The sequence below is a fragment of the Oncorhynchus masou genome, unplaced genomic scaffold (assembly GCF_036934945.1).
Source record: "Oncorhynchus masou masou isolate Uvic2021 unplaced genomic scaffold, UVic_Omas_1.1 unplaced_scaffold_6743, whole genome shotgun sequence".
Lineage (NCBI taxonomy): Eukaryota > Metazoa > Chordata > Actinopteri > Salmoniformes > Salmonidae > Oncorhynchus > Oncorhynchus masou.
Window position 1 is genome coordinate 2,501 of NW_027013193.1, and position 14,395 is coordinate 16,895.

Sequence of the window (14,395 nt, forward strand, 5' to 3'; positions counted from 1 at the left end):
AGGGTTTCAAACGTCACTCGCTCTGAGTCTTGGAGTAGTTGTTCCCCTTGCTCTGCATGGGTAATGCTGCTTCGAGGGTGGCTGTTGTCGATGTGTTCCTGTTCGAGCCCAGTAAGGGGCGGGGGGAGGGATGAAAGCTACACTGTTACACTGGCAATACTAAAGTTCCTATAAGAACATCCAATAGTCAAAGGTTAATGATATACACATGGTATAGAGGGAAATAGTCCTATAATTCCTATAATAACTACAACCTAAAACTTCTTACCTGGGAATATTGAAGACCATGTTAAAAGGAACCACCAGCTTTCATATGTTCTGAGCAAGGAACTTAAACATTAGCTTACATGGTACATATTGCACTTTTACTTTCTTCTCCAACACTTTGTTTTTGCATTATTTAAACTCTAATTGAACATATGTTTCATTATTTATTTGAGAGGCTAAATTGATTTGATTGCTGTATTATATGGTATTAAAATAAGTGTTCATTCACTATTGCTGTAATTGTCATTTTTACAAATCCATTTTTAAAAATCGGGTTGATTAATCGGTATCGCTTTTTTGTCCCCTCCAATAACGGTATCGGCGTTTGAAAATCATAATCGGTTGACCTCTAGTGTGTACAGTATTTAGGGCCATTCAGTATTTATTTAGCTGTGTGTCTAACAGACATGGTCAATGTCTTTAGCTCAGGCGGGCGGGCGGCGGTTGTCATGGATACTTTGAGAATTTTGAGGCATCTGTGGGTCCGAAGCCTCGGCGTTACCGTTGAAAGGTGGACGAGGCTGAGGAAGAACCCTTGGTCAAGTTCATTAGACACCAAACCCAATAGAAACTAACTGAAACAGGGGAGAACTACCTGGATTTGTCCAATCAGAAACCCTTGTCATTCTTAATGACCCCTGTAGTCTATTATCCCTGTTTAAAATGACCAGACATTCTAGTTTGGGATTCAAAGTGTTCTTCTCATCGCTATTGGGTTTGACAGTTACTTTCAATATTTAAATGATGCATTTTAATTTTGCCCTCTAATTTCTGTGTTTGTTTTCGGGTTGGAATTTCAGATAAATTCAAAGCATTTTCCAGATCACATTTAGCTTTTACATGAGTATTTTCTCAGCCTTGAGTGAAGCCCTGTGGTAGGTGTCATGAATTATGAGGGGGGCACGTTTGGTGTGGACATTCCTGCATGCACGCGCATACATGCTTTGGTGTTGTGTGTGTGTATGTGTGTGTGTGTGTGTGTGTGTGTGTGTGTGTGTATGTTGTGTCTCAAAAATACATAACTTTGTTCTTTCCTGCTGAGCTCTTCCCATAGATCCTTGTGTTGGATCTGTATCCATAAATACACACTGGTCTCCATCCCTCCCCGTCCCTGGGCTTGTTAGTCTTCTAGTGAGCCCCACCGGGGTCAACCACAGCCCATGATCTTTGACCTATGGACCTCCAGCTGGGTGTTGAGGAGGAGAGGGGTCAATAGCAGGTTCACACCCCCATAGAGAGGCCGTGGGTACAGGAACCACTGTTCTTAACGCCTGTGTTTTAACAGGAAGTTGATCCGTTGGGTTTGAGAGACTCATGACATGGATCGTTGATTGTTGAGGAAAGTGTCTTGTTGTCTCAACATGTATGAAATGATTTGTTGTGTTGTGAATGGTGTCACCTTTGGTTAGTGCTGTATAGGAATGGCTCTCTCCTTTACTTTCAATGGCCCTGACACACACACACACACACACACACACACACACACACACACACACACACACAGAGCAGCCCAATCATTCAGGACAGCTTGCTTCTCCCTCAGTCCTTGGCCCGGGGAAGCTAAAAATAACCGTACAGGCAGTGACACTGCTGTCCTGACACTGCTGTCCTGACACTGCTGTCTTGACACTGCTGTCTTGACACTGCTGTCTTGCCACTGCTGTCCTGACACTGCTGTCTTGACACTGCTGTCCTGACACTGCTGTCCTGACACTGCTGTCCTGACACTGCTGTCCTGACACTGCTGTCCTGGCACTGCTGGCCTGGCACTGCTGGCCTGGTCACTGCTGTCTTGCTTCTGCCACTGTCTTGACACTGCTGTCCTGGCACTGCTGTCCTGGCACTGCTGGCCTGACACTGCTGTCCCACTGGTCTTGCCACTGCTTGCCACTCTTGCCACTGTTGTCACTGCTGTCTTGCCACTGCTGTCTTGCCACTGGTGTCTTGCCACTGCTGTCTTGCCACTGCTGTCCTGACAATGCTGGCCTGGCACTGCTGTCCTGGCACTGCTGGCCTGACACTGCTGTCCTGGCACTGCTGTCCTGGCACTGCTGTCCTGACACTGCTGGCCTGGCACTGCTGTCCTGGCACTGCTGGCCTGACACTGCTGTCCTGGCACTGCTGTCCTGGCACTGCTGGCACTGCCTGGCACTGCTGGCCTGGCACTGCTGGCCTGGCACTGCTGTCCTGGCACTGCTGGCCTGGCACTGCTGGCCTGGCACTGCTGGCCTGGCACTGGGCCTGACACTGCTGTCCTGGCACTGCTGGCCCGTCCTGACACTGCTGGCCTGGCACTGCTGGCCTGACACTGTCCTGGCACTGCTGTCCTGGCACTGCTGGCTTGACACTGCTGGCCTGACACTGCTGTCCTGACACTGCTGTCCTGGCACTGCAGTCCTGGGCTCTATCTTGACACTGCTACCTGACTCTGCTGTACACACATACCTTCTGCTGAGTGCAGTATAGAGCATGTCTAGTGTGAACTGGAGGGCTCTGCTTACAGAACTGCTGGCCTGACTGTGCTGTCCTGACACTGCTGTCCTGGATGTGATGTCAGACATGAGCTGTCTTGAGCTGTTAGTGCTGAACTGCTGGCCTGAGGGCATGCATGTCCTGGCAGGTGGAGTTATCTGTGTGAACTGGGTAGGCTGTCCTGTTCCTGGCTTGCTTCTTGACACTGTGCTTCCTACCACACTGTATAGGCATTGCTGTCCTGGCTCTGCTGTCTAAACACTGCTGGACTCTGCTTTCACTGCAGTCCTGGCTCTGCTGTCTTGACACTCCCTTGACACTGCTGGCCTCAATTGGTGTCCTGACACTGCTGTCCTGGCCCTTGGTGTCCACACTGGCCTTTTCAACCCTGACTTGTAAATGAAACTGGGGTCCTGCTGTCTTGACACTGCTTCACTGTGATGCAGTGGCTCTTGACTGTTCTTGGAGTGTTTGCTGTCCTGACATGGGTCCTGTAGGCTTCTGGCAGGCTGCCCTGTACTGCTGTCCTGGAAATGTGTCCTTCTCTTGACACTGTTGTCCTCCTGACTGAGCTGGTACACATGTAGGATCCCTAGGAGGCTATAGTATGCTAGTGAACCATTACAGAACCTTCATCCTGTTGCCCTTTCATGTGTTGTCAGACATGAGGCGGAGCTGTTATTGATTTGGGCATCATGTCCTGGCAGGTGGAGTTATCTGTGTGAAGGGGGTAGGGTTGTTCTGGCTTGTTGCAGTGCTCTCCACTGTATAGGCATTATTTCCTGTCTAAAATCATTTGGTTTCAATTGGTTTAATTTCTTGGTGGTGTTGTAGTGTGGCTTCCCCACTTGTAAATGAAACTGGGGAAACGCTCTCTTATTGCTTCACTGTGTTGCTTTCTTGACTCTCTTGAGTGTCATGGGCAGTAGGCTTCTCAGGCTTCCCTGTACTGCTGGGAAATGTCAAGTCTTTCTCTTGGACTGTTTCCTCCTGACTGCCTTCTAATGTAGGCTAAGGCTCGGTTCCTTATCTTCTCCTTAGCTCCAGTGTTTTGTCGGTTATTGATTTGTCTTTCTTCCAAAAACAGACCTCTCACCCTCTCCTCTAGTTATTTCCTTCTCTCTTTGTCTCTCTCTTCCTCTCTTCTCCTTGTTCTTTCTCTGTCTCTCTTCCTCTCTTCCTCCTTGTTCTTTTCTCTCTCTGTCTCTTTCCTCTCTTCCTCCTTGTTCTTTCTCTCTGTCTCTGTTCCTCTCTTCTCCTCATTCTTTTCTTCTCTAGGCTCCCAGACCCTACTCAGAGCCTTCAATCTCTTTTTGCTAGGTTTGTCTCATGACCCTGCCTAAGGGAACAGGCAGGCTACAGTGAGAACGATAGGGCCCAGGAAGGTGTGTTCTGTGAGTATTTTGGGATACCCAAACCTAACCTCTCTCTCTCTGTGTCCCCACAGTGCCAGATGACCTCACCCCTGAGGAGCAGCATGAGCTGGAAAAAAACATCCGCCGACGCAAGCAAGAGCTGCTGGAAGACATTCAGGTATGGTGTGTGTGTGTGGAGGAGGAGAGGTGTGTGTGTGAAGGAGGAGAGGTGTGTGTGTGGAGAAGGAGAGGTGTGTGTGTGGGGAGGAGAGGTGTGTGTGTGTGTGGAGGAGGAGGGTGTGTGGAGAGGGGGAGGAGGGTGTGTGTGGAGAGGGGGAGAGGTGTGTGTGGAGGAGGAGAGGTGTGTGTGTGGAGGAGGAGAGGTGTGTGTGTGGAGGAGGAGAGGTGTGTGTGTGGAGGAGGAGGGTGAGTGTGTGTGTGTGGAGGAGGAGAGGTGTGTGTGTGTGGAGGAGGAGAGGTGTGTGTGTGTGTGGAGGAGGAGAGGTGTGTGTGTGTGTGGAGGAGGAGAGGTGTGTGTGGAGGAGGAGAGGTGTGTGGAGGAGGAGGAGAGGTGTGTGTGTGGAGGAGGAGAGGTGTGTGTGTGTGTGTGGAGGGGGAGGGAGAGGTGTGTGTGTGTGTGTGTGGAGGAGAGAGGTGTGTGTGTGTGGGGGAGGAGGAGAGGTGTGTGTGGAGGGGAGAGGTGTGTGTGTGTGTGGGGAGGGAGAGGTGTGTGTGTGTGTGGAGGAGGAGAGGTGTGTGTGTGTGGGGGAGGAGGTGTGTGTGTGGGGGGAGGAGGAGGTGTGTGGGGAGGAGGGTGTGTGTGGGGAGGGGGAGAGGTGTGTGTGGGGAGGAGAGGTGTGTGTGTGTGTGTGGGGGGGGAGGGTGTGTGTGTGTGGAGGAGGAGAGGTGTGTGTGTGGGGAGGAGGGTGTGTGTGGGGGAGGGGGAGGTGGTGTGGTGGAGGAGGAGAGGTGTGTGTGTGGGGGAGGGGGAGGGTGTGTGTGGGGAGGAGGAGAGGTGTGTGTGTGTGTGTGTGTGTGGAGGAGGAGAGGTGTGTGTGTGTGGAGGATGGAGGAGAGGTGTGTGTGTGTGTGAGGAGGAGAGATGTGTGTGTGTGGAGGAGGAGAGGATGTGTGTTTGTGTGTGTGGGGAGGAGAGATGTGTGTGTGTGTGTGTGGAGGAGGGAGGATGTGTGTGTGGAGGGGAGGAGATGTGTGTGTGTGTGTGGAGGAGGAGAGATGTGTGTGGGGGGGAGGGGGGAGAGATGTGTGTGTGTGGGGGAGGAGAGGTGTGTGTGTGTGTGGGGGGAGGAGGAGAGAGGTGTGTGGGGAGGAGGAGAGGTGTGTGTGGGGGGAGGGAGGAGAGGTGTGTGTGTGGGGAGGAGGAGAGGTGTGTGTGGGGAGGAGGAGAGGTGTGTGTGGGGAGGAGGAGAGGTGTGTGGGGGAGGAGGAGAGGTGTGTGGGGGGAGGAGGAGAGGTGTGTGTGTGGGGGAGGAGGAGAGGTGTGTGGAGGGGAGGAGGAGAGGTGTGTGGGGAGGAGGAGAGGAGTGTGTGGGGAGGAGGAGAGATGTGTTTGGGGAGGAGGAGTGTGTGTGGGGGGGAGGGAGGTGGGGTGTGTGTGTGGGGAGGGAGGAGAGGTGTGTGTGTGGGGGGAGGAGAGGTGTGTGTGTGTGGGGAGGAGGAGAGGTGTGTGTGTGTGGGGAGGAGAGAGTGTGTGTGTGGGGAGGAGGAGAGGTGTGTGTGTGGGGAGGAGGGGAGGAGGAGTGTGTGTGGGAGGAGGAGAGAGGTGTGTGTGGGGAGGAGGAGAGAGGTGTGTGTGTGGGGAGGAGGAGAGAGGTGTGTGTGGGGAGGGAGGAGGTGTGTGTGTGTGTAGAGGAGGAGGAGGTGTGTTAAGTTGTATTGGGGGTTACATCAGTATCCGCATCTCCCAGTATCATAATGTGTTCCAGACATACACGGATCCTTAGTTGTGTAAAGTCAGTAGAAGTCCATTGGTAGGATTTGTCTCTCCTTTCCAAACTCCTGTTAAATCATCACCCCCAGTGCTCCAGCCATGTCACGAGAAACATACCACTTTCTCTAGTCAGAGAGGCACGGATCTAATACATCTGAGCGTTCCACAATGTTGTGCCCTGCTGAACTACAGCCCCTGCTTTAGAGGGGTGGAAGTGTGGAGGTCTGGGGGTGTAGGGGATGTCTTGGGGTGTAGTGGGAGGTCTTGGGGTGTGGTGGGAGGTCTTGGGGTGTAGGGGGGGGTCTTGGGGTGTAGGGGGGGGTCTTGGGGTGTAGGGGGGTCTTGGGGTGTAGGGGGAGGTCTTGGGGGTGTAGGGAGGAGGTCTTTGGGGTGTAGGGGAGGTCTTGGGGGTGTAGAGGGAGGCGTTGACCCAACAGGCCCTCTGCAGGCTCTCTGTCCTCTCCTCTGCTTTTGGATGAAATATTGACTTCACCCAGCAGGCCCCTCCTGCAAAGAGACTGCATATATCCTCAGATACCCCTCACTGCATAGAGACTGCTATATCCTCCAGATACCCCTCACTGCAAAGAGACTGCATATATCCTCCAGATACCCTCACTGCATAGCCAGTTAGATGCCTCACTGCATAGAGACTGCATATATCCTCCAGATGCCCCTCACTGCAAAGAGACTGCATATCCTCCAGATACCCTCTATAGAGGCTACTATATCTCAAAGAGACTGCATATATCCTCCAGATGCCCCTCACTGCATAGAGACTGCCTCCAGATGCCCCTCACTGCAAAGACTGCATATATCCTCCAGATATTATGGCCCATGAAGAATGTGGCCCTTCCCCCACAAAGTGCAGGACACCCTTCAGTAACCTGACTATGTTGAGATGAAGCCCTAGCTAGTTGTATGTGGACTGCGTTAGTGGTTGACTGGGAGTGTGAGCAGTAGGGGGACTAACAGTAGATAAATAGGGTCCAAGGGACCTGGGTCAAATAGGATTTGTTTTCTGTCAAATACTAGGAGTGTTTGATTGAGCAAGGAATTTGAAAGACAAATACTATTTGAACCCAGGTCTTGGCGAGTGACAAGAGCTGTAAAATGACTAGACGCCCATTTGGTGTCACTCCTCACACACCCAGCCAGAATGCAAAGTTACACAGCTGTCTCATGAGACATGCAGAGTCCTTCATCCACCCTTCATCTACTGTGTCAGTCAGTAGCTCACATCAAGGCAGGAGGTGAATTAATACATGTATTCTTACACTACATGTTAACGTTGCCTCTCCATGGTACTTATCTCTTCATTTACTCTTTATTTATCCAGGCTAGTCTTACCAAGAGCGCAAAGCACTGGTGACCTCTGTAGGTCTGGTGACCTCTGTGGTGTGGCTCCAGACCTCTGTGGTGTGTCTGGTGACCTCCTGTGGGTGTCCGTGACCCCGTCATTCTCAGGTAACATGGTCCATGTGACACTAGCATCCTGGTCTGGCTGGCTATGATGATAACGCAGGAGTGGCGAGAGATCTCACACTTCTCTTATTAGCTGGGAACTCCCATGCCATCATGATGTAGTCCCCCTCCAGTCCCACTCCCATGGCCAGAGTGGGACTGGGTGACTGGCCAGTCTGCCCGTCACCATCCCACCTCCCTGAACTGGGCTCTCACAGAGCTGTCCAGAAAAGGCAGAATCTGCATTATCTCCATTAATCTCCCAAACATAACCCCAAAATAATCAAATGTCCTGCTCTGTACTCCATGTGTATGGAGGTCATTCACCAATGTTCCTCCCTTTAATGTGGTTTGTAAAGAAGAAAGTGTTTGGGAGAAAGAGACCTGCTGCAGGGCACGCACACATCCGGTTGATATTAGATTGGAGTGGTTAGTGTCAGTATTGGTTAGGGGTTATGTGGAGACTGCATGGTGGCAGCAGTGGGCACAGACTGGGCACTGACGGGTCTGGAGGAGAAATAGAATGTTCTGGAACCTCACAATCTGTTCTGGGACAGCAGACTGAGCGTAATGCTCTGTGTGTTTGGTCCTAACCCCCCCTCTCTCTAATTTCCAGCGTCTGAAGAATGAGATAGCAGAAGTCACCAGTGAGATCGAGAACCTGGGTTCCACAGAGGAGAGGTGAGTGTGTAACAGTATGGAATCAGGTTTCCTTAGGGTTCCTTAAGGTTCTTCAGGGTTCCTTGTGGTTCTTCAGGAAGGGATTTCTTGTGTTTTTAGGGTTCTTCCGGGTTTTCCTTAGGTTCTTCAGGGTTCCTTCATCTCTATCTCCGACAGTCCAAATTGCTTCTTTGTTTGTATTCCATTAACTTAGCAAATGACTGTTGTTAAATATTTATACCTTACTGTCCAGATGGTACCAACCCTCTTCCCCTCCCCAAAACACCACGCACGCACAGGCATGTGCTCACACATCACACCGCCACATACACACACTGACTAGTGCTTTTAAATGTTTGATCAGCCACGCCCACCGTGATGGAGGGGGGCTATTCAATAATGCAGAGGTGTTTGGGTAGAGGCAAGACAGTGAAGGGTCCCTAGGGAGGAAGAAGTGAAGAGGGTACTTTGGAGTGTGGGCCGTGGGGTACTCAAGTTGAGGGGATCCCATTCCACCACCCACTTCTTTTTCCGACATACACTTTTGTTGCTCTGGCCATTTACTAAGTTGTATAAAGAGCTGCTTTCTGAGTCATCTGAGTGTTACAGCCATGTGTCAAAGACAATCCGGTGGTGAAACTGTTGTTTTTGTTTATGTGACTAACCAACTCCTGTAGCGTTGGAAATGGGCCGTTGTTCAATAGTGGTCATCTGTTATAACTGACTGGGGGAGTACTGTAGTTCCCAATGACAATAGCCAAAGGGAATGCTGGGGAAAGAAGTCATCAAAGAGGAAGTCTGGTGACCTTTGGCTAGCCAGGTTAAGGTGACATAAGCATGGTGATAGTGAAGAGTGCTTATCGTTGATCACCATTTCATCTTGAATGTTGTCATCAGTGGCCCATTGGAGCAGTTCTAACTGCCAAGGTGATGACAACATGTTTAATTCATGAAAGTATTATTTGAACTAATAAGTAATGAACACATAATATTGACCCAATGTAGAGATGAGTAAATAGATCATGGAGATCAATGTGTGATTTGAAATGAAAAGACAAATGACAATATTTACGCTGGCATCACACAAACACTTATTCATGGGACGTTTCCCAGACCCTGGTTAAGTCTGGCGCTGGACTGAAAAGCATGGAAGATCTCCTCTGAAAGTGTTTTGTAGTGCAATAATACTTTCATGAATTGAACATTTTGTCATCACCTTGGCAGTTAAGAACTGCTCCAATGTAATCTGTATCAGGAAACCAGCCCTGACAGCATCACAGATGGGGGATACAATAATAATCTCTAATTAATTTCACTTATTATTCAAATGGATCCCTGGACTGTTTGCATTGACCCCTTTTTACACTACTGCTACTCTCTGTTTATTATCTATGCATAGTCACTTTACCCCTACCTACATGTACATATTACCTGAATTACCTGGGCCAGACCTGTACCCCCTCATATTGACTCAGTACCAGTACCCCCTCACATTGACTCAGTACCGGTACCCCCTCACATTGACTCAGTACATGACCCCTCAGACTCAGTACATGTACCCCTCACATTGACTCAGTACATGCTTGCCCCCTCACATTGACTCAGTACCCGGTACCCCTCATATTGACTCAGTACCGGTACCCCCTCACAATGACTCAGTACATGTACCCCTCACATTGACTCACATTGACTCAGTACCGGTACCCCCCTCAGTACCGGTACCCCTCACATTGACTCAGTACCCCCTCACATTGACTCAGTACCCCCTCACATTGACTCAGTACCGGTACCCCTCACATTGACTCAGTACCGGTACCCCCTCTCATTGACTCAGTACCCCCTCACATTGACTCAGTACCCCTCACATTGACTCAGTACCCCCTCACATTGACTCAGTACCGGTACCCCTCACATTGACTCAGTACATGTACCCTCACATTGACTCAGTACCGGTACCCTCACATTGACTCAGTACCTGTACCCCCTCACATTGACTCAATACCGGTACCCCCTCACATTGACTCAGTACCGGTACCCCTCACATTGACTCAGTACCCATTCATATTGACTCAGTACATGTACCCCTCACATTGATTCTGTACCGGTACCCCCTCACATTGACTCAGTACCTGTACCCCCTCATATTGACTCAGTACATGTACCCCTCACATTGACTCAGTACCTGTACCCCCTCACATTGACTCAGTACATGTACCCCTCACATTGACTCAGTACCGGTACCCCTCACATTGACTCAATACCGGTACCCCTCACATTGACTCACTACCGGTACCCCCTCACATTGACTCAGCACCTGTACCCCTCATCATTGACTCAGTACCGGTACCCCCTCACTTTGACTCAGTACCGGTACCCTCACATTGACTCAGTACATGTACCCCTCACTATTGACTCAGTACCGGTACCCCTCACATTGACTCAGTACCGGTACCCCTCACTTTGACTCAGTACCGGTACCCCTCACTTTGACTCAGTACCGGTACCCCTCACATTGACTCAGTACCGGTACCCCTCACTTTGACTCAGTACCGGTACCCCGCACTTTGACTCAGTACCGGTACCCCTCACTTTGACTCAGTACCGGTACCCCTCACTTTGACTCAGTACCCCCTCACTTTGACTCAGTACCCCCTCACTTTGACTCAGTACCCCTCACTTTGACTCAGTACCCCCTCACATTGACTCAGTACCCCCTCACATTGACTCAGTACCGGTACCCCCTCACATTGACTCAGTACCGGTACCCCCTCACATTGACTCAGTACCAGTACCCCCCTCACATTGACTCAGTACCCCCTCACATTGACTCAGTACCCCCTCACATTGACTCAGTACCCCCTCACATTGACTCAGTACCCCCTCACATTGACTCAGTACCCCCTCACATTGACTCAGTACCCCCCTCACATTGACTCAGTACCGGTACCCCTCACATTGACTCAGTACCGGTACCCCCTCACATTGACTCGGTACCCCTCACATTGACTCAGTACCCCCTCACATTGACTCAGTACCCCCTCAGATTGACTCAGTACCCCCTCACATTGACTCAGTACCGGTACCCCCTCACATTGACTCAGTACCCCCTCACATTGACTCGGTACCCCCTCACATTGACTCTGTACCCCTCACATTGACTCTGTACCCCCTCACATTGACTCAGTACCGGTACCCCCTCACATTGACTCAGTACCGGTACCCTCACATTGACTCAGTACCGGTACCCTCACATTGACTCAGTACCGGTACCCCCTCACATTGACTCAGTACCCCCTCACATTGACTCAGTACCGGTACCCCTCACTTTGACTCAGTACCGGTACCCCTCACTTTGACTCAGTACCGGTACCCCCTCACATTGACTCAGTACCGGTACCCCCTCACATTGACTCAGTACCGGTACCCCCTCACATTGACTCAGTACCGGTACCCCCTCACATTGACTCAGTACCGGTACCCCCTGTATATAGCCTCCTTATTGTTATTTGTTGTGTTACTTTTTTCTTTTACTTTAGTTTATTTAGCACATATTTTCTTACTTTGCGTTGTTGGTTCCGTGTATGTGACAAATACAATTTCATTAGATTCTATTTGATTTAATGTTGCAGGAAAAACATGCAGAGGAACAAACAAGTGGCCATGGGCCGAAAGAAATTCAACATGGACCCTAAAAAGGTGAGTATCAAATAGACCAGGGCTGGTTACCCAAAAGCATCGCAGCACCAACATCCTCTTCATTCTATTGAAACTAAATGCACGAAAGATGATCTTAGTGCTACGATGCGTTTGTGAATCCCAGCCCAGGGTTATTCACATCTGACCCTACGAGGTCCGGATCCTGCTGGTTCTGTTCTAACTGATCATTATTCCACCCACCTGGTGTCCCAGGTCTAAATCAGTCCCTGGTTAGAGGGAAACAAGGCAATGCAACTGGCTTCCAGGTTCAGAGTTGAATTGTAGGGAAATAGACATTCTGAATGTGTCCTGTGGGTTTGATATAGTTGTGCTGTTCCAGGTTGTGGGTTTTTTGCATTACCACTGAGCCAACTGTCAGATCTGACAATGTGTGGAGAAGTGTTTGACGTTTCAGTAACCACAATAACAATTGTAGTGACCTCAACCAAACGCCTAGCAACCTCATCAATCAGGAGGTTCCATCCTCTTGACATTATGGTATGGATCGTACCCGTGTTTGAGTCTCGGTTGGGATCACCCCCGATTTAGCTAAAATATGATTTCAATCTTTTGATATGTGCCGCACGGCTACAAACAATACGACCTGGAACACCCCCGTTGTAACGAGGGTCTGACACGGGATATATGTTGTATTTTCTCAGGGGATTAAGTTCCTGATTGAGAACGACCTGCTTAAGCACACCAGCTCTGACATCGCCCAGTTCCTGTACAAGGGGGAGGGGCTAAACAAGACCGCCATCGGAGACTACCTTGGGGAGAGGTCAGTGGGGGCAAGATGCATGCTACGTCTCTTTATGTGGTTGTGTGAGGGGGGGGTGTGTTTGTCATTTTTGTGTTTCTGTGTGTGTGTGGTTCAGAAGGACGTCACTTCTTTCCTGTCAAAATATGTCCCATTTCCAGATCACATACTTTCCTCTGTCAGGTAAGGCACATCCCCTTTCCCCCCAACGGCCCTTTTCCCCCCGACGGCCCTTTTCCCCCAACGGCCCTTTTCCCCCAACGGCCCTTTCCCCCCCGACGGCCCCTTCCCCCCCCGACAGCCCTTCCCCCCGACGGCCCTTTCCCCCCCTCCGACGGCCCTTCCCCCCCGACGCCCCTTCCCCCAACGGTGCGCTTTTGTGTGCTTTATTACCCTGGGTGCATTGCCTAACTTATAGTGCTACAGCCTGGGTGTGGTCGGCTAGTTGACAAGCCAGACCAGGAAATGAAGAGCTGAGTTGTGTTTATTAGGTCTTGAACACCACCCAGATATCGTCATGGATGCTCTGCTCTGTCCAATTGGTATAAAGAGATTTCTGATTCCAGTGGGGGAGGGGCAGACTGTGTGTGTGCTCTCCCTGATTGGTCAGGAATCCCCCAGGGCAGAGCTGGTTTTGACCCTGTCAGGGATAGGTCCTGGGAGGCCTCCTGTCTATCTCAGGGGAGTATCACTAACTCCAAAGGCCACAGATGTCAAGAAGAGTGATGTCATGCTAGAGGTGTCACCGTGTGTGTGTGTGTGTCCCTCCCCCAGTTTTTATTGATTGTGTGAGCATATACATACGTGTGTGTGTGTACGAGCATTTGTGTGTCTGGCTGTGTGTCTAAATGTCTGTCTGTTTGTCATTTTTTGTGTCTTTGTCTCTACACTCAAATAATTGAACAATGATTTCAGAAAATCGTTACTAAACAAATTCTATTATTTTCCCTACAGAGATGAGTTCAACCTCCAGGTCCTCCATGACTTTGTGGAGCTCCATGAATTTACCGACTTGAACCTGGTCCAGGCCTTGAGGTAAGAGCCTCCCAGTGGGGCTTTATAACCATCCAGGCCCTGAGGTAAGAGCCTCCCAGTGGGGCTTTATAACCATCCAGGCCCTGAGGTAAGAGCCTCCCAGTGGGGCTTTATAACCATCCAGGCCTTGAGGTAAGAGCCTCCCAGTGGGGCTTTATAACCATCCAGGCCCTGAGGTAAGAGCCTCCCAGTGGGGCTTTATAACCATCCAGGCCCTGAGGTAAGAGCCTCCCAGTGGGGCTTTATAACCATCCAGGCCCTGAGGTAAGAGCCTCCCAGTGGGGCTTTATAACCATCCAGGCCCTGAGGGTAAGAGCCTCCCAGTGGGGCTTTATAACCATCCAGGCCTTGAGGAAAGAGCCTCCCAGTGGGGCTTTATAACCATCCAGGCCCTGAGGTAAGAGCCTCCCAGTGGGGCTTTATAACCATCCAGGCCCTGAGGTAAGAGCCTCCCAGTGGGGCTTTATAACCATCCAGGCCCTGAGGTAAGAGCCTCCCAGTGGGGCTTTATAACCATCCAGGCATGAGGTAAGAGCCTCCCAGTGGAGCTTTATACCCATCCAGGCCCTGAGGTAAGAGCCTCCCAGTGGGGCTTTATAACCATCCAGGCCCTGAGGTAAGAGCCTCCCAGTGGGGCTTTATAACCATCCAGGCCCTGAGGTAAGAGCCTCCCAGTGGGGCTTTATAACCATCCAGGCCCTGAGGTAAGAGCCTCCCAGTGGGGCTTTATAACCA

At 50.6% G+C, this 14,395-nt stretch overlaps 1 protein-coding gene across 1 annotated transcript; it reads left to right on the forward strand.

Moving 5' to 3' along the window:
* Nucleotides 1–4,170: 4,170 nt before the first annotated feature.
* On the forward strand, nt 4,171–13,757 carry LOC135536883 (cytohesin-1-like; the record flags this gene model as incomplete). Its single annotated transcript, XM_064963107.1, has 5 exons — nt 4,171–4,272; nt 8,126–8,190; nt 11,799–11,865; nt 12,528–12,646; nt 13,580–13,757. Coding segments are annotated over 5 exons (438 nt in total), but the record flags the coding sequence as incomplete, so codon positions are not given.
* Nucleotides 13,758–14,395: the final 638 nt, after the last annotated feature.